The sequence below is a fragment of the Rhodnius prolixus genome, unplaced genomic scaffold, assembly GCF_049639745.1.
Source record: "Rhodnius prolixus isolate KJV_2025 unplaced genomic scaffold, Rpr scaffold_9, whole genome shotgun sequence".
Classification (NCBI taxonomy): Eukaryota; Metazoa; Arthropoda; class Insecta; order Hemiptera; family Reduviidae; genus Rhodnius; species Rhodnius prolixus.
The window spans coordinates 3,995,376-4,015,174 of record NW_027411604.1 but is presented as its reverse complement, the minus strand read 5'-3'; the positions used below and the strand labels follow the sequence as shown (position 1 = coordinate 4,015,174).

General features: G+C 34.7%; 1 protein-coding gene across 1 annotated transcript in view; it reads left to right on the top strand.

The window, feature by feature from the left end:
* The first annotated feature begins 588 nt into the window (after positions 1 to 588).
* Picot (putative inorganic phosphate cotransporter protein picot) overlaps positions 589 to 19,799 on the top strand; it is a 99,674-nt gene continuing 80,463 nt past the window's right edge. Inside the window, exon 1 of the mRNA XM_074128889.1 lies at positions 589 to 785. Within this exon, the coding sequence (XP_073984990.1) occupies positions 725 to 785 (61 nt within the window). The 5' untranslated portion in view covers positions 589 to 724. The remainder of the gene's footprint in view (positions 786 to 19,799) is intronic.

Below are 19,799 nucleotides of genomic sequence, written 5' to 3'. Positions count from 1 at the left end.
AATCGATTTCCTCGTAATACTAGAAAATTTGATCGTTGAAAATATACTATTAAGAGAAAATCTTGTGTTTGTTTTACACAGTTTTCCTGATTTTTTTTTTTTAAAGCTTCCAAATAACTATGGTTAATGTATTTTTTATAAACCCATAAACCTAACCTAGTAAAACTTGGTTATAAATAAATATAACCTGGTTTATATTTATTTAACCAAACTTACACTTCTGGTTTATCGCTAAAACAAACTTTTGTTAAGTATAATTAATTGTAGATTCTTTTTCTGTTTTTTTTAGGTCGTAGGAGATTTAACACTACCAACTGTTACCATTTTTAACTGTGAGTACAGTTTTTATTTAATTTAAATATTTTTCCCCAACAATTTTGTCTGTGTATGTAAATTCACTTAAAATTTATGTATGTAAAAAAAAAAAAAAAAAAAAAATTGAATAATTATAAGCAAAGAACAAAGGTGACTTTAATGATAAATAAGGGGGTTAATTTAGATGCGAGAGAATTGTGTTTGACGAAAAAGAGGGGGGGCGCTCATGTTCCACCCAGCATAAAGGTGGGAGACTTTTTCAAACGATACTAGTACAAAACATTTTTAGTCGGTAGAAGTTTATAGGGTCCGTGGTTAGGTTTAGTTTCTTTAGTTAGGTAAATAAATACATTCGTTAATATATATTTTATTTTTTTTAAATTTTAAAAACCAAACACTAAAATAAACTATGGGGCTACATAAAGAAGAATTTGGGCAGAAAATTGACGATACTACAAAAACAGGTCGAGGTAATTAAATTTTTTTTTCAGTTTTTTATTGTTTTTTTTTTACTTTATTATTTTATTGTCTTTATTTTTAATTATTTTTATTTATTTATTTTTTTTTTTTTCTTAAAGCTACATACAGATAGGGTTTTAATTTTTTTTTTAACTATCTAAAAGGCAGAGGTAGAAACAGTTTAAATTTAATTGTCAACAAATTAAATTGGTTTTTAGACAAATTTAATAATTTTCTCAATTTTTTTGTATGTTCACTATAAATGTCTATTTTTTTGAGTATAGTGTTTATTTTTTCGTTTTTTTGGTACTTTGTGCACCCATACTGTTCATGATACTCTATAACTTTTTTTTTTTCCTGATTCTCTTTGAGGAGAGAGTTCTTCTAGCAGGAGAAGTAACTTAGTTGACCCCCTGAAATTACCATTTCACTAAAATTTTACGGTATATGTCACTTATTATTATTATTATTATTAATAAGGTGGGTTAAATATTTTTGAAAAATAATTTTTAGTTTTAAGGGAATCTTATAACCGGAAGTATTCCGTAAATTTGTAAATTCTTCACTTTTCTCGGATTTTTTAATTTTCTATTTTTTGGAACATTGAATACTTAGATATTCATTATTTACAAGTAGATAAATACTTTTATTTGGATAATTGTCATTTTATTGTAATGGGTAGTTTTATACATTTAGGTTAATTTAATAATTATTAACGTTTTAAATTTCGAAATTAAAAAAAAGAAAAGAAATTGTTAAATTTAGAACTTTCAGAATAATCGCAAGAGAAAGAGACCCGCAAAATGCTCTCCAACCAGCTTCCCCCCACGTTAAATTTAGAACTTTCAGAATAATCACAAGAGAAAGAGACCCGCAAAATGCTCTCTAACCAGCTTCCCCCCACGTTAAATTTAGAACTTTCAGAATAATCGCAAGAGAAAGAGACCCACAAAATGCTCTCCAACCAGCTTTCCCCCCAATCGTTAAATTTAGAACTTTCAGAATAATCGCAAGAGAAAGAGACCCGCAAAATGCTCTCTAACCAGCTTCCCCCCACGTTAAATTTAGAACTTTCAGAATAATCGCAAGAGAAAGAGACCCACAAAATGCTCTCCAACCAGCTTCCCCCCACGTTAAATTTAGAACTTTCAGAATAATCGCAAGAGAAAGAGACCCGCAAAATGCTCTCCAACCAGCTTTCCCCCCAATCGTTAAATTTAGAACTTTCAGAATAATCGCTAGAGAAAGAGACCCGCAAAATGCTCTCCAACCAGTTTCCCCCCATCGTTAAATTTAGAACTTTCAGAATAATCGCAATAGAAAAAGACCCGTAAATGCTCTCCAAACAGCTTCCCCCCACGTTAAATTTAGAACTTTCAGAATAATCGCCAGAGAAAGAGACCCGCAAAATGCTCTCCAACCAGCTTTCCCCCCATCGTTAAATTTAGAACTTTCGGAATAATCGCAAGAGAAAGAGACCCGCAAAATGCTCTCCAACCAGCTTTCCCCCCATCGTTAAATTTATAACTTTCAGAATAATCGCAAGAGAAAGAGACCCGCAAAATGCTCTCCAACCAGCTTTCCCCCCAATCGTTAAATTTATAACTTTCAGAATAATCGCAAGAGAAAGAGACCCACAAAATGCTCTCCAACCAGCTTTCCCCCCATCGTTAAATTTAGAACTTTCGGAATAATCGCAAGAGAAAGAGACCCGCAAAATGCTCTCCAACCAGCTTTCCCCCCATCGTTAAATTTATAACTTTCAGAATAATCGCAAGAGAAAGAGACCCGCAAAATGCTCTCCAACCAGCTTTCCCCCCATCGTTAAATTTATAACTTTCAGAATAATCGCAAGAGAAAGAGACCCACAAAATGCTCTCCAACCAGCTTTCCCCCCAATCGTTAAATTTAGAACTTTCAGAATAATCGCTAGAGAAAGAGACCCGCAAAATGCTCTCCAACCAGTTTCCCCCCATCGTTAAATTTAGAACTTTCAGAATAATCGCAATAGAAAAAGACCCGTAAATGCTCTCCAAACAGCTTCCCCCCACGTTAAATTTAGAACTTTCAGAATAATCGCCAGAGAAAGAGACCCGCAAAATGCTCTCCAACCAGCTTTCCCCCCATCGTTAAATTTAGAACTTTCGGAATAATCGCAAGAGAAAGAGACCCGTAAATGCTCTCCAACTAGCTTTCCCCCTCGTTAAATTTATAACTTTCAGAATAATCGCAAGAGAAAGAGACCCGCAAAATGCTCTCCAACCAGCTTTCCCCCCAATCGTTAAATTTAGAACTTTCAGAATAATCGCAAGAGAATGAGACCCGCAAAATGCTCTCCAACCAGCTTTCCCCCCAATCGTTAAATTTAGAACTTTCAGAATAATCGCAAGAGAAAGAGACAAAATGCTCTCCAACCAGTTTCCCTTCTTCCCTGAAAGTAGCTCAATTTTTTGTTTCCTCTCCTCCAATTTGGTACAGTTGGTAGCCCACATATCTTTATTTCGAAGTCTTTTCCAGGAAATTCAATATAAGGGTTCTTTTTTTTGTGGGGATAGAGAGGGAATTTTGGAGTGTAGATTCAATCTGAAGTACCACTTAAGCGAAATTTATTAATATTCATTATCATTTTGATTAAATTAATGAGTATTAAATGAGTTACTGGAATTACTAATTTAAAGAAAGGAGAGGGGTGTTGCTGGAATTGTAAATCTCCAGGAGGTAATTCATTCAGTTTTCTGCGTTTTTTGTCTGTTTGTCTGTAGGGTAGTAGTTGGTACTTAGTACTTTAAGGGGATGTAGGCATCTTCAGGTGGTGCCACTTAACTGATTTACACGAGGTTATCACACCTATGTAGCCACTAGAAATTTAGTTGCCAAAATTCTGTGCATAAAAAATAAAAATGAACACTCAAGTTCAAGTGTGGGTCGGTTAGAAAATTTTTCATTTTACCAACCATAATATCGCCAGGTCACTCAAATATTTATCGCTTTAGGTTGGTAATCTTCTTTTTTGGGGGAAGTGGGGGGAAATAGGATTTTTAAGAAGGTCTTGTTTCAAGAGGTTTTTTTTTTGCTTTGCAAGAACTCTCAGGGCTTGTAAAATAATTGTATAAGTGACGTAAGAATAGTCATGACGTCAAATAAAAGTTTTTTCATCCACTTGTGGGCATTGAGGATCGCTAAATTTAAAAAAAAAAAATCAAAAGAAGAGATTTCTCAATAAAGTGGAAAAACCGTTCTGTTAAGTGATGTACTTCCGTTTGAAGGGTTTCGATCGTTTAGTTACTCGATTCTATGACGGTATTTGTGCGAAATATGGTGATAGAACTTCTTTCGTTTTTAGTTTTTCTTTTTAATTTTTTTATATTATTTATTTATTTTATTTTTTGAGCTAGAGTCTTCGCATATATTTACTATTCTCTTAAAACCAATTTCATTTTCTTTTTTGGTACTTAGAGGAACTCAAAAACAGATAATTTCCGGTGATTACGATCGCTAAATTATTGCAAAAAAAAAAAAAAAAGATGATATAATTCGAATTTATAAAGGAATATGAGCAGTTAATCTTCGTTTCAAAGTCTATCTTTGTGGTCAGATATTCATAAATCTTAGTAATAAATTTGCAACATGTTTCTTTATTAAAACATGCTCTTGTCACCATAGATTAATTTCTGGCACCTGTTGCTTTATCCAGCAACACTGCCTATTACCGAACAATAAGCTATAAGAAAGCTTCTAAAAAATAAAAATAAAAAAATCTCAGAGCCAGCAACTAGATTTGAACCTGGGATCTCCGACCTAATATACTTCGTTTGAATAACTCCCCATTTCAACTAACAGGAACTTAGCGTAGGATATTCGCTCAAACACATTTGCTACTTTATAGAGCGGTTACTTTTTTTTTGTCATTTCATTTAATTTTTTTTTTTTTCTTCTTCGTATTAGACGTTATTATTCTGACGTAAATCTTAAACTTTCATTCGCAACAAATATCCAGGACGATTTGTAAGTGCACTGCTGACAGAATAGTGGGTAAACTCCTTAGTACTTATATTAAGGATTGTTAGAATAATATTATACTTTAAATATAAAGCGTATAATAACGAGGGTCGTTTGAAAAGTCCGTGCAAAAATAAAAACTACTTAATTTTTTGGGGTAAACCTTTTTTTATTTTTCAACATAGTCTCCTTTTAGGCTTATATACTTGAATTTAGGCTGCTCTAGTTTGTTGATCCCTTCCGAATAATAGGATTTGTCCAAGTCTGAAAAATAGCCATTCGTTTCTGCAATCACCTCCTCGTTTGAATAAAATCTTTTTCCCGCCAGCCATTTCTTCATATTGGGGAACAAATAGTAGTCCGAGGGAGCCAAGTCTGGAGAATAGGGGGGATGTGAAACGAGTTGGAACCCTATTTCCATTAATTTTGCGACCACAACTACTGAGGTGTGAGCTGGTGCGTTGTGATGGAAAAGGACTTTTTTGTGGGCCAATCGTGGGCGTTTTTCTTGCAGCTCGGTTTTCAAACGGTCCAATAACGATATGCACCTGTAATAGTTTTACCCTTTTCCAGATAGTCGATGAGGATTATTCCTTGCGAATCCCAAAAGACAGTCGCCATAATCTTTCCGGCCGAAGGAACGGTCTTCGCCTTTTTTGCCGCAGATTCCCTCTTGGTAACCCATTGTTTAGATTGTTCATTGGTCTCAGGAGTGTAGTGATGTATCCATGTTTCATCCACAGTGACGAAACGACGCTTAAAGTCCTGCGGATTCTTCTGGAACAGCTGCAAACCGTCCTTGCAACACTTCACACGATTTCCTTTTTGGTCAAGCGTGAGCAATCGCGGCACCCATCTTGCGGATAGCTTTGTCATGATGCAAAATATTATGTACCCGTTCATTAGAGACACCCACAGCACTAGCAATCTCACGCACCTTCACACTTCTGTCATCCATCACCATATCATGGATTTTATCAATGATTTCTGGAGTAGTAACCTCAACAGGGCGTCCAAAACGTTCAGCGTCACTTGTGCCCATATGGCCACTCCGAAAATTTTGAAACCACTTATAAACTGTTCTAATCGAAGGTGCAGAGTCACCATAATGTTTATCAAGCTTCTCTTTAGTCTCCTCAGGCGTTTTGCCTTTCATAAAGTAGTGTTTAATCAACACACGAAATTCTTTTTCGTCCATTTTTTGAAAATCACTCGACTTCCTCGATTCAAACGAATGCCAAACACAAAGAAATAGACCGATCTGGCTGAAACTTGGTGTGTGTTCTTCCAAGAGATGCTACTAACTAAACATAACCTCGATACGCGCCAGTGGTGCTATCTCTCTGACTTTGCACGGACTTTTCAAACGACCCTCGTATAATAATAGAATAATATTATAATACTATAGCTCTATATATTTTTTTATTATAGCGAAAATTGGGTATAGAAAAATTAGTTATTCGGGAGAGATGAGTTATTTATCCCTCTTAAATCACGTTTCAGTACGAAGTTACAAAAAACTGACTTATTTCAGGATGAACTTAAATAAATTAAGTTTCTAAAAAACTTTGGGGGGTGTGAACTTTGAAGAATTTTTAGCTAGAGAAAGTCGAATAGAATGTTAACAAACTATTGAAGAAAAAATGTGTAAATAACATTTTATAGAATTGCTACAAAACTTAGAAAGCTGTAATTTACTTTATAATATTTTTACAAAAATTTATTTACAAAATACTTTAATAAATAACGCTGCCTTTAGTGAACTTTTTTTAAAATCATTAGCATTTCTATCGCTTCTTTTAGTTGGGCACTATCAAATGTATAATAGAGCTATTTATTATTATAATATTATTATTAGCTATTATTTTTGTGATAAAATTTCGTTATCTTCATTTTCTTTTGCAAACGTAGAAAGTTAGGGTTTTTTTTCACGATTTTTTTAAAATAACTTTTCTTACAAACGAGAAATCAATTTCACTAAATAGTGAAGCGTGATAATTAATTAGTTGTAAAGTAATCATTTATTCTATTATCTTTCTCGTTTTTTTTTAATTTATACAAAAAACAAAAATATGGCGTGAACCCACGTGAATTTTTATTTCACAACTTTTAATGGTGATTACAACTTGCTAATCTAATTTTCTCTAAACATATGTTATATTAGTAAAAAGTAAAAGTAAAGTAAAGTAATCGCCTATTTTTCCAGGCAGGCTTTACGTCCAACTACCAAATTAGGTGTCGTCGACGGAGGCGACTAGCAAACATACTTTACTGCAAATTTCTCATAATAACCATTAAAGGTATAGACTGGGGAATATAGCCTAGTACCGCAATACATCTTAACTTTGCGGGTCTACCCTCTAACCGCTCGGCTATCGTGGTGACTAGCAAACATACTTTACTGTAAATTTCTCATATTAACCATTAAAGGTGTAGACCGGGGAATATAGACTAGTACCGCAATACATCTTAGCTTTGCGGGTCTAGCCTCTAACCGCTCGGCTAACGTGGCGAGTAGCAGACATACCTGTACTTTACTGTAAATTTCTCATATTAACCATTAAAGGTTTAGACCGGGGAATATAGACTAGTACCGCAATACATCTTAGCTTTGCGGGTCTAGCATTTAACCCCTCGGCTATCGTGGCGACTAACAAACATACTTTACTGTAAATTTCTCATATTAACCATTAAAGGTTTAGACAGGGGAATATAGCCTAGTACCGCAATACATCTTAGCTTTACGGGTCTAGCCTCTAACCGCTTGTTATATTAATCCCACAAATGACAGTTTGAAATCCTAGCTTTATATACTTAGAATCTCCTACCTACAAAAAATTATTCAAATATAACTTATTGGTCTATATGAATCTATAATTTAACTAATATAAAAATTTACGGAAATCAAAGGAAGTACATGAATCATTTTCGAAATAATAAGAACATCTCACAAAACGGGGGGGGGGAATATGCATCCTGTAAAATGGTTGCTTCCGCTTCACCAGTTAAGCGTGTTTCACGTGTATTTACGTCAAACCAAATCTCTATTACGGTGCGTTCGACGTGTATACTCGTTGTGAAAAATATAAAATTGCCATTAATTACAAAAAAACTCGAAATTTTAATAAAATACAAAAAGAATATTATTTGGTGGGGATGTTTCCTTTATCTTAAGCAATAGAACTGCCAAGTATCTTATACGGTGAGGGGTGGAGGGAGTCAGCCAAATGATAAGTGGTTTGTACATGTTTGGTCTCCGCATTAGAGATTGGGGAATTACGCACACAAATAGAAGCTCTCAGCCCTTGTGCAATGCCCGTTTTTACCTCTTAGATAGAGGTTCAGACCTCCAGTAATAATAATTTCATTTTGCACAGAATTCAAAAAGCTCTTTTCTTCCTTGTAAAAGCTCTTGCGTCCCTAATTGACTAGGCGGCAATGCATACGTGAAGACGGTGCAAGATTTTTGAATGAGCACAGAATGCTCTGGTAATCTCAAGCCTCCCCAGAGATTGCAGAAAAAGTCGCTTGCAGTGACTATTACGACTATTGTAAACTTTTGGTGTAAACACGTGTAACTGTAAATCAGTAACATGTAAATTGTAACTGTTCAAAATTGAATTTTCTAAAAATGAAACAATGAAATATTGTTTTCTTCGTTGAAGTAACATTTAGAAGTAATATTTATCTAATTATTTTATTAAAGTAATACATTCCGTGTGGGATTAGCTCAGCGGTTAGTCTAACGGCTGAGCTTCCGGTTTCGAATCCTGCTTACTGGCCCTTAGAAAAAAACCAGGGGCGCCAACAACCTCACACGTTTTGGCGTGCCTTTAAAAAAACATTTTAGAAAATGTTAATTTTCTTATTTTATTAATAATTTATTATAATTTCAATTAAAACTAGTGCAAACGTAATATTTTAATTACACTGCCATAAAACTTGTCAATCACTTGACATAATTCTGTTTATTTATCATTAAATTGTTTACATTGCACGAACATATTTTTTATCTTTAAATTAGCTTACTTTGTAAATAATGGAGGAACATTAAGAATTGAACAAGATTTTCATTGTTTTTTAAGTTTAGATAGAGAAAAACTAATTACTGTTTAATTTCAGTTTAAACATGATTTTTCTTTTTCTCACATCAACACTTTTCATTTGGCTACTCTTTTCCGACATTATTTGGGGAAATTCACTTCCACTCTTACTATCACTTTACTGTTCTAGATGAAGAAGAATATTGTTGCGATTAGGTAATATTATCGATTTTGAATTTTTACAAGAAAAAATAAATAAATCGATTTTATGGTTCCCCGAGTCCAAAAGTATGTTTTTTTTTTCAATTGGTCATCTATTATAATGTACATGCGTTTGTCTGTTCGCCTACGTGTTTGGGGTTAGCGTAATTCCACCCCCACAAAATCGCTAAAACTTTATATTTTATTCTTAAATTTTAAGTTCAACTATCAGACCTGGCAATAATTTCCTTTTACAGGAAATTAGCCCTCCGGAAGTTTCCCTCTTTAGACTTCCTTCTTTAGGTATAGATTTTTCTTTTTCCCCCCCCCAGACCCACACCCGATTTTCTCAACAAATGGCTCTTATTATTTTCTTTTTATAACTTTTCTTACTAAAATGCTTACAGATGCCAGTAGGGCGGCCTTGAAGGCGTATGACACTGCTACATCTTTGGATCTATTGTGACTCCCTCCACACTCTACAGCTCGCCCTCCAGAGCCCGTCCATTTAATCAGACTCCTATTAATTCTGGCGAGCGACTCCCCTGGGTAAAGCTCACCAGGCCTTGGTTTTTTTTTTTTCCTCCCCCAAGGAGTAACATCCTTAGCCCAGATAAGCCCCTCACGCTGACACAACACTTGCAGGAGAGCCGTTTCCTCCTCTAAAACATACATACATGGTTATCTTTAAGAAATCTATTTTAAACATTTTCCCCTGGGAAAATTCTTCCGAGTATTTTTTTGGCGGTCAGGATTTGTTTGTCTTTGTTTTTTTTTGCGCAGTTTGGTGTTCAGTGACGATTAGAAATATTTAGAAAAGAAGGAAAATTTATTGTTTATTTTCCTGTTTTAACAAAATAGATATGAAAATTGATGATATTTAGTACAGAAGATTACAAATGTCTGACAAGTTGAACATAAATTATGTGATCAGTTAACAAGAGAAAACAATAGCATTTATAATGAACTATTAGTTTAAAAAAAACCATAAAAAATTATCATTAAAACAGTTACAACATAATTTTTACATACAAAAAAAAAATGAGAAGAATTTACATAAATGATTTTTAAAAAACGTACGCAGTAACTAAAAGTAAATAATTTTAGATAAATATTTTGTTTAAACAAAATCAGGTTGAAGTATGAGAAAAATTTAATCAATAAGAGGTAAATTGTTTTGTAATTTACACATTAGTTTCACGTTAGAGATAAGGGGAAGTACCGAGATCGCGACAAATTATGTTTTAAAAACGCAATATCCGTTTTTTGTTTGTTTTTTTTTGAGGCATCTTCCGTTATTTCTTTGTGTGACTCGAATGCACAGAAGAAGCACTCCATTTCCGTTTGACTTCTATTGTTTTCCAAATTTCTCGATATTTTGACCAATACATTCATATCAACAAATACTTTTGTTATAATACAAATATTCATATTACGAGGGTCGTTTGAAAAGTCCGTGCAAAGTCAGAGAGATAGCACTACTGGCGCGTATCGAGGTTATGTTTAGTTAGTAGCATCTCTTGGAAGAACACACACCAAGTTTCAGCCAGATCGGTCTATTTCTTTGTGTTTGGCATTCGTTTGAATCGAGGAAGTCGAGTGATTTTCAAAAAATGGACGAAAAAGAATTTCGTGTGTTGATTAAACACTACTTTATGAAAGGCAAAACGCCTCAGGAGACTAAAGAGAAGCTTGATAAACATTATGGTGACTCTGCACCTTCGATTAGAACAGTTTATAAGTGGTTTCAAAATTTTCGGAGTGGCCATATGGGCACAAGTGACGCTGAACGTTCTGGACGCCCTGTTGAGGTTACTACTCCAGAAATCATTGATAAAATCCATGATATGGTGATGGATGACAGAAGAGTGAAGGTGCGTGAGATTGCTAGTGCTGTGGGCATCTCGAATGAACGGGTACATAATATTTTGCATCATTTGGACATGACAAAGCTGTCCGCAAGATGGGTGCCGCGATTGCTCACACTTGACCAAAAACGAAATCGTGTGAAGTGTTGCAAGGACGGTTTGCAGCTGTTCCAGAAGAATCCGCAGGACTTTAGGCGTCGTTTCGTCACTGTGGATGAAACATGGATACATCACTACACTCCTGAGACCAAAGAAAAATCTAAACAATGGGTTACCAAGGGGGGAATCTGCGCCAAAAAAAGGCGAAGACCGTTCCTTCGGCCGGAAAGATTATGGCGACTGTCTTTTGGGATTCGCAAGGAATAATCCTCATCGACTATCTGGAAAAGGGTAAAACTATTACAGGTGCATATTATTCATCGTTATTGGACCGTTTGAAAACCGAGCTGCAAGAAAAACGCCCACGATTGGCCCACAAAAAAAGTCCTTTTCCATCACGACAACGCACCAGCTCACCCCTCAGCAGTTGTGGTCGCAAAATTAATGGAAATAGGGTTCCAACTCGTTTCACATCCCCCCTATTCTCCAGACTTGGCTCCCTCGGACTACTATTTGTTCCCCAATATGAAGAAATGGCTGGCGGGAAAAAGATTTTATTCAAACGAGGAGGTGATTGCAGAAACGAATGGCTATTTTTCAGACTTGGACAAATCCTATTATTCGGAAGGGATCAACAAACTAGAGCAGCGTTGGACGAAGTGTATAAGCCTAAAAGGAGACTATGTTGAAAAATAAAAAAGGTTTACCCCAAAAAATTAAGTAGTTTTTATTTTTGCACGGACTTTTCAAACGACCCTCGTATAGCGTGACAATTTAATTTGGAACATTTCTGGAAGTTAGCTCTATGTGACGTCGTCAGAAACACTTGCGGAGTATAGCTTTAGCATCACGTAATAGGGTGTCCTATAATTAATGGGTCAGACTTAAGGATTATTTTTCCTTGTTTCCTTTTAAATTAATGGCACTAAGTTAATAGGGTGACGTACATTGCTCAAAAGTACATCCAAATTAACTTTAAACACAAGTCTAAATTTGGCTTACATATTGACGCAACATAAAAATTCGCATATTGATAAGAGTATTTCCGTGAAATGTAAATGTTCCGTGAACACCATAAACAGATATCCACTTTTCTTTTTTTTTACGTAATTATCCATTTTACAAAGTTCAATTTAAGATAAAAGGGCTTTTTTTTTGTGTGTAAGTCAAAATTATTTCTTAATCCATATTTAGATTGAACAATCATCGAAATTGAAAATATTTGGAAACTAAAGGAAAACAAGTAGTTTTGGTTTTTTATCTAATAGAAAATTAATTTTCTTTTTACTCTTCCGACAGATAGTTGACGATCTTTTCTGCGGTGACTAACCTCACTCTTCACTACGACCTCAACATTCCCTTTATAGACCAACTCGCCAAGACTAAATACCAAAAGTTCTACACTACTCTCTCTACTTGCTCCAATCCTCTTGTACTGTCTCTCGCTTCCTCTGACATCTCTAATACTTCTCGCCGACTGAATCGCCAATGGCCCCGCGACTTCCTCGCAGTCTGAAGACCTAAACGTCATTCTTCTCCTATATCTCCTCTCTCATCCTCATATTCTCCTCCTCACATTCTCCTCTCTCCTATAGAGAGTGCTACCGCTGGGTAGTTTCTCTCCTCCTACTCTCCTCCCGCACCCGTTCATCACTCTCTCCATATTTACTTATTGTATACGATGAATGAAGATTGTAAATTAGAAAATAAATTACAAAGAAAGAAAAAAAAATTATTTTTGAGAATATTTCTTATAATTTCGTCATTGAATAATTTACTCACTAAGAAAAGTAAATTTTTTTTGCGAATAAAGTAATTAGGGAAATTTTTGAGCTAAAGAAAGTGGTCAAAGATGATTGGTACCGAAGTACCGGACAAAAAAAAGACCTCTTGACAAGTCAGATTTAGTCTTTTTCCCAAACATTTATATAACAGTATTATTTAAAAAGGGCACGTTCAAGTCACAAAGAAATTTGTGACAAAGTTCCCTCAATAAGTCTCACCACTTATTGTGCTCTGGTAATGTCATGCGAATTAGCATTAGGTGTGGGCCTGGCAGATGATAGCCTCTGTAGGATCGGTCAGGAGGAGGAGAAGGAGGAAACGGGCACTGCACGTGTTGTGTCAGTCAGTGTGAGGGGCTTATCTGGGCTAAGGATGTTACTCCTCGAGGAGGAAAAACGAAGGCCTGTGAGCTTTACCCAGGGAGTCGCTCTCCAGAATTAAGAGTCTGATTAAAAGGACAGGTCTGGAGGGTGGGCTTTAGAGTGAGGGGAGCCACAATAGATCCAAATGGGTCGCAGTGGCGTAGGCCTTGAGGCCGCCCTAGTTTAATCTATCTATCTATCTATCTATCTAAAAAGCTATCTGGAATGCGAAATTCGGAACAAGGGGATAAAGCAAACGTTCCTAACTACTCAGAGCGTACAATCCCCGTATCCTCTGGATACGCCTAATTGCAAAAAAGGAATACCATTCGTCAATCTAGTAGCCCTGTTCAAGTGCCCAAATCCTAAAATCCACCACCTCTCTCAAGCTACCCTATCCCAGACAATCTCCTAATCAGTTTAAGCCTCCATTTCAGGCGCCACGATAGCCGAGCGGGTTAAGAGGCGAGATCTGCAAAGCTAATACGTATGCATTGTGGTACTGGCTTCGATTACCGGTCTTGGCCTTGGATTTTATTTAATGGTTAATATGAGAAATAGTAAAGTACGTTTGCTAGTCGCCTCCGTCCACGACACCTAGTAAATGGACGTTAAGCCCCGCCTGAAAAATTAGGCGATTTCTTTACTTTACTTTACTTAAGCCTCCATTTCGCGATTTCATTAAAAAAAAACAAAAAAAAACGGAAAGATAAATTAGCTCAGCAATTTGGACAGTTTTTCTGCTGGGTAGCTTTTCCTATTAAAGTGCGTGCGCGTCTATAATTACAATAACTGTGGTCAGTTACTTGTAGCATAACCAAACGCTTGGTGTAGCAATACATGACTAACAAAGATTTGGGAAAGTAACTGGCGTAAAAAGGAGAAAAGATTTAAAATGGAGGGGCAGTTTCTTGATTTTTTCCTAATTTCCCAACCTGAATATTGTGAAATACACTATTTTCACCTTTAAAAATAATTTTAGCTATTCACGTTTAATTATAAACATTTCCTTTGCGCAAGATCATTGGGTAAAGATTAGCGGTATTAGGCCCGATCAACTATGTTATTAAACTGGTGACGTATTACCTCAAACCACACACTCAAATCTGTTATTTGTGTAAAATTTAACTCCGCCCCTAAGGTGGGCCTTAATTATTAAAAATGGTCGATATTAATAAATTAGCTCGCACAATGGACAGGGATGAAGCAATTCGACCTTAATTCAACTATTGGGTTGGTCGAATACTGTAACCTTCCTTTGAATAATATTCACCTATATTTCGCACCTTATATGTACGCGCAAAATGTTGTTTTTTTTTTTAGTTCTTTGATCAATTTCATTTTCTCTCGGTTTTCCTTTTAAAAGGAAAATTCATTTTCAAAATTTCATAATTTCCTCACGCCCAAAACAAACAAACCGGAACTAAAGGTAATCATCAATTTCTTCAGTACAATCATTCCTATCTGCAAGTTTCTAAAAATAGAATCAGTCGGAAGTAAACATAGTCCCGTGTGCAAATAATAACAGGGTTAAAACTGTTTGCTTTGGTTTTTTACAACTCAGGATGACGTTGATCTGTTCGTTTGCTGATCAATGCAACCATACTCGTATTTACCCATCTTTTAATGACATTCTTTAATTTATAATAATAAATTTAAAATCTTTTCTTTCTTTTTTTTAAATATGTGTGATTAATTAATTCTCACGAAGAATTTTATAATTAATAAATATTAATTATATTTATTTAATTTTTATAGCATCAAAGAGAGAGTAAACACTTTGAATTTGAATTTATTTTCACCTTTGTTTTAGTATAATTATCTCATTTCCTCCTCTCAAGAGAGTTTGTTATTCGATTTTAATTATTTATTCAATTGACATCATTCACATGATTATCGATCATCATCATCGATTGCAATCTGGAAAAAAAAGAGAAGATAAATCATCCTTAAAGTTAATGATTGAGACGTTGGATTGAGTTTTACAATTTTGGGGGGGGGGGGTACCTCCCCGCCATTCTTTCACTTTCACTGTAGGAGAGTGGGGTGGGGGAAACTATTGAACATTTTCTTAATCATTTAATGACCCTTAATTGTGCTTACATATGACGTCATTAGGTTTTGTTAGCTCTATTGTGTAGTTAATAGAGAACTTTCTAACGCTGTTTTTAGTTGTACGTAGATCATTACAAAGAGATCAGTTCTTTTTCTAGCTGATTGTTTACGTTTACATTGTTCAATTCTTGATTGATAAGTGGATATTCTGTTTCTTCAATAATTGAGCCGTTTATTTTGAAAGTGGCCTAACTCCATTTATCTTTAAATCGAGATATTTAAGGGTTTGCGTTTCATTGATTTTAAAAATATACGAGGGTCGTTTGAAAAGTCCGTGCAAAAATAAAAACTACTTAATTTTTTGGGGTAAACCTTTTTTATTTTTCAACATAGTCTCCTTTTAAGCTTATACACTTCGTCCAACGCTGCTCTAGTTTGTTGATCCCTTCCGAATAATAGGATTTGTCCAAGTCTGAAAAATAGCCATTCGTTTCTGCAATCACCTCCTCGTTTGAATTAAATCTTTTTCCCGCCAGCCATTTCTTCAAAGTCTCTCTGACTTTGCACGGACTTTTCAAACGACCCTCGTACGTATAGGATACTAATGAGTCATACTGCTTAAGTGTATCTAAGGGTGTTAAATTTATAGTTCCTATTAAAATAGTGGCAATTATTAAGTGAATAATATGCGTTTTCTTATCAAGAATGGAGTTAGGCCACTTTCAAAATTAACATCCAGATTCATTATAAAATTTGAAGGTGCCCAAGTCCATTCAACATAATTTAAGATGCTTCAAATTGAAAAAAAACCATACTTAATTTATTTTACATATCTTTAAAACACTTCGGAAACTTAATTTATGCGATTCAAAACATTTTTTTAACAACATAACGTACAAAACATAAAAAACATAAATTTATAAAAAACAATTCATTTTGTGTGTGTGAAAGGGATTTGAAGAAATCATGATGTCCCGGTGGTATATATCGTAATAGGTCAATTATGACCTTGAATTTTGCTGTTGTAATTTGTCTTGATTTAAGTATAAATGGAGTTAGGGCACTTTCAAACTATACGGTTCAATTGTTGAACTAACTCTGAAAACTTATGTGTCAAGAATTTATCGTATTTGCTCGGAATATGAGCAACCTGAAATGCTTTACTGATAAATAACAGGAAGTTGTTCATGTAACCATGGCAACCGAAAAAAATTGACAAATGGAGTTAAGCCACTTTCAAAATAAATGGCTCAATTAGTCTATTTTGTACAATCAGTATTTTTTTTTTTCGGAGAAATTAGCCTAAACTGCCTGAAATGTTCAATATGAATATTACAGGCTTAGATAATGCCTATCATCCTATGATTTTTAGGCAGTCTGATAGCAGAGAATGTTATAATTGATGTTCATATGGTTACTTAGATTTTTTTTGAACTATCAAGGAATTTTGGTGCGCTTAGATGTCTTGGCTTAAAATCGAGGGCTTAAAAGGAGAACTTGATGTTTCAATTAGCAGTTTTTGATCTAAATAATATTATGTTAATCAGTAGGAAGGAAAGAATAATGCCAATTTCAGTCGTGCCAACCTTTCGACCCTACGGACTAGGTTCATCTTTAGGGCTTATTGTCAATATAATATTTTAAAGTTGGTGTATCTTCTGTCCTGAACTGCTTATGAACTGAGTGTCCATAAGCAGTGTTTATTTCAGCAATGCTTTTAAATCTTACTTGATGTTCTATTTGGCGGTGGAATTGTGGAATGAGTATTTTAAAATACTGCTTAATTTTTTTTTTTTTTTTTTTTTTTTTTTTAAATTCCATGAAAACTCCCTAAAAAAATAAATAGATAAAAAAATCCCAGGAAAAAGTTTTACGAAGTTTTAGAGTCACACTTCCGGATCTGCAGGCTCAGAAAACACATGCATCGCATGGGCGCCTGGCAGATGATAGCCTCTGTAGGTTCTGTCAGGAAGAGGAGGCACGTGTTGTGTCAGTGTGAGGGGCTTATCTGGGCTAAGGATAATACTTCTCGGGGAGGGGGAAAAAAAAACCAAGGCATGAGGAGCTTTACCCAGGAAAGTCGCTCTCCCAGAATTAAGAGTCTGATTAAAAGGACAGGTCTGGAGGGGCGAGCATTAGAGTGAGGGGAGCCACAATAGATCCAAAGGGGTCGCAATGGCGTAGGCCTTGAGGCCGCCCTAGTCTAATCTAATCTAATCACACTTCCGGATATTCACACGAAATACATACACACACACACATACATACCATTCACAAAAAAACATACGAGTCCAGGGTACCACACAACTTATTATTCCTGGTATTTAGTTTAGTGGGAAGCAACACCCCCCTTTTCATATTCTTAGAAAATGATTCAGTTGTAGTTGTAAAATTTTATAAAATCTCTTGATCTTATCTAATTATGGCGGCTCGAAAAAAAAATATATCAAAATGAACCATTTTAGCCATTTCCGTTTTGTATATTAATCTTTGGTTAGGCAGAAACTCAAACCAATTAAAAAAGAAAAAAAAACTTTTTCGTAGTCAAGAGAAATGTCCACTTCCGGTAATAGTAGAAAGTTAAAAGAGAAAAGAAAAAACAATAAGAAAACCATATGATCACAATATTTTCTGTGAGAAGATATAAAAATGTAGTCTAGTTGAACTTACAATAGAAATATTGCAACAAGGTCGACAGGTCACAAAAGAAATCGATAAAAAAAAATCATCGACTATGCAGTCGATATTAGAAGAGTTGCAACTCGGGAAGTCATTTTATCTATTATTTAAATCTCGATAATGAGTGCATATACAATATATTAGAAACAAATATAGTTATCGCATTTAAGGTCAACCTTTAGCCATTTACCACCGGGTTCGATTCTCTCACAGATCCTTGACCTTCGTTTTGGAGACCGCATAATTGTTTTAGAATAGAATGTACGGTTACGACACTTTCTAAACATAACCAGTCTCATAAATCGGTCAGACTGAGTAGGATAATATTACTTCACTTTGCTTGTGACTAAATACTGAACTACTGATAAAGCTTATCACTAGAAATTATCGAATTACCTGTTCCATTAATAGGTATATCGGATATACGGATAAGCTCTACCGGTTTTTATGTAAACTTCCGTCAGAAGGAGTGAAGTGGAATTGTGTAAATTCTTTAAATAATTTATTACTGATATTTTTTTGAATAGATACGAGCCGACAAAATTTTCACTTATTGCAATTTTGTATATTCGGGGGGTTGATCTACAGTATTAATTCTTTAAATCATCTTGGCTTCTGGTAGCTTCAGTGGATCCTCCAAGGATGATCGTCCTCTTCAGTGTTATTCGTATGAAGTAAAAAAAAATTGCTTGTATTCGTTTTACATAACCTATATTTATTATTAATTAATTTTAATAATCACTGAATAAATTAATCTCTTTTTCTGTCAGACTCACAAATCTTAGTAGCCATAAATGCACTTTATGGTTCACCATATAAATTTACTTGCAACCATGATTAATACTTGTAGAATTTTATGGTTTTAAAACATGTTGATCTTTATCATACATTTTTAAAAGTATGAAATTTATCAAAAAACTATTTTTTCCCCTCTAGTCTGAATCATGACTTGGGTTTAGTGAAACATGTTATTTTAAAATGGCATATTTATGGTGTCATAAAAATTTTATGACACATACATAAAACTTAGAATGAACTAATATGAAAACTATTTACTGATAAAAATAAATACCATTCGTTAAAATTTATTTTTAAAACAAATACTAAAGCTGATGTACGTATTTTATTTTTTTTCAAATTAATTTTCTCTTATCACTTTCTCAAGAAAAAACATTTTTTTTCAGTCTTAAACCAGTTTTAATTAAAATCACACTGTCCATCAATCTAAAGCAGGGGTCGGCCAAACCTTTTTTTGATCATGGACCCCTTTATAATTTTTCGAAATCTCCAACAGACCCCCATAAAAGTAATTTTCAGTTAATTAAAAAATAAAACTATCTATTAGGTACTGTGTTTGTAGTATTTATTTTATGATTTTTAAACATTTATTAAAGTAATTTTACATTGTGTAACAAATAGTTTTATGAAAAATATCTTAACGTTGATTTTTTTTTTTTTTTTAATTTATTTTGTAATTTACAATCTGCAATACAGTTGTATACAATAAGTAAATATGGAGAGAGCGATGAACTGGTGCGGGAGGAGACCAGGAGGAGAGAAACTACCCAGCGGTAGCACTCTCTATAGGAGAGAGGAGAATGTGGGGAGGAGAATATGAGGATGAGAGAGGAGAGATAGGAGAATAATGATATTTAGTTGTTTAGCCTACAAGGAAGTCGCGGGGCCACTGGCGATTCAGTCGGCGAGGAGTATTAGGGATGTCAGAGGAAGCGAGAGGCAAGAGGATTAGAGCTAGTCGAGAGAGTAGTACAGAATTTTTGGTATTTAGTCTTGGCGAGTTGGTCTATGATGGGAATGTTAAGGTCGTAGTGAAGAGTGAGGTTTTTTTTTTTTTTTTTTAGATTTTGAAAAGACGGGGCGGGACCCTATCCCCACGGCACCACAGCCACACGAGGCTTATTGTGCCTTCCCCT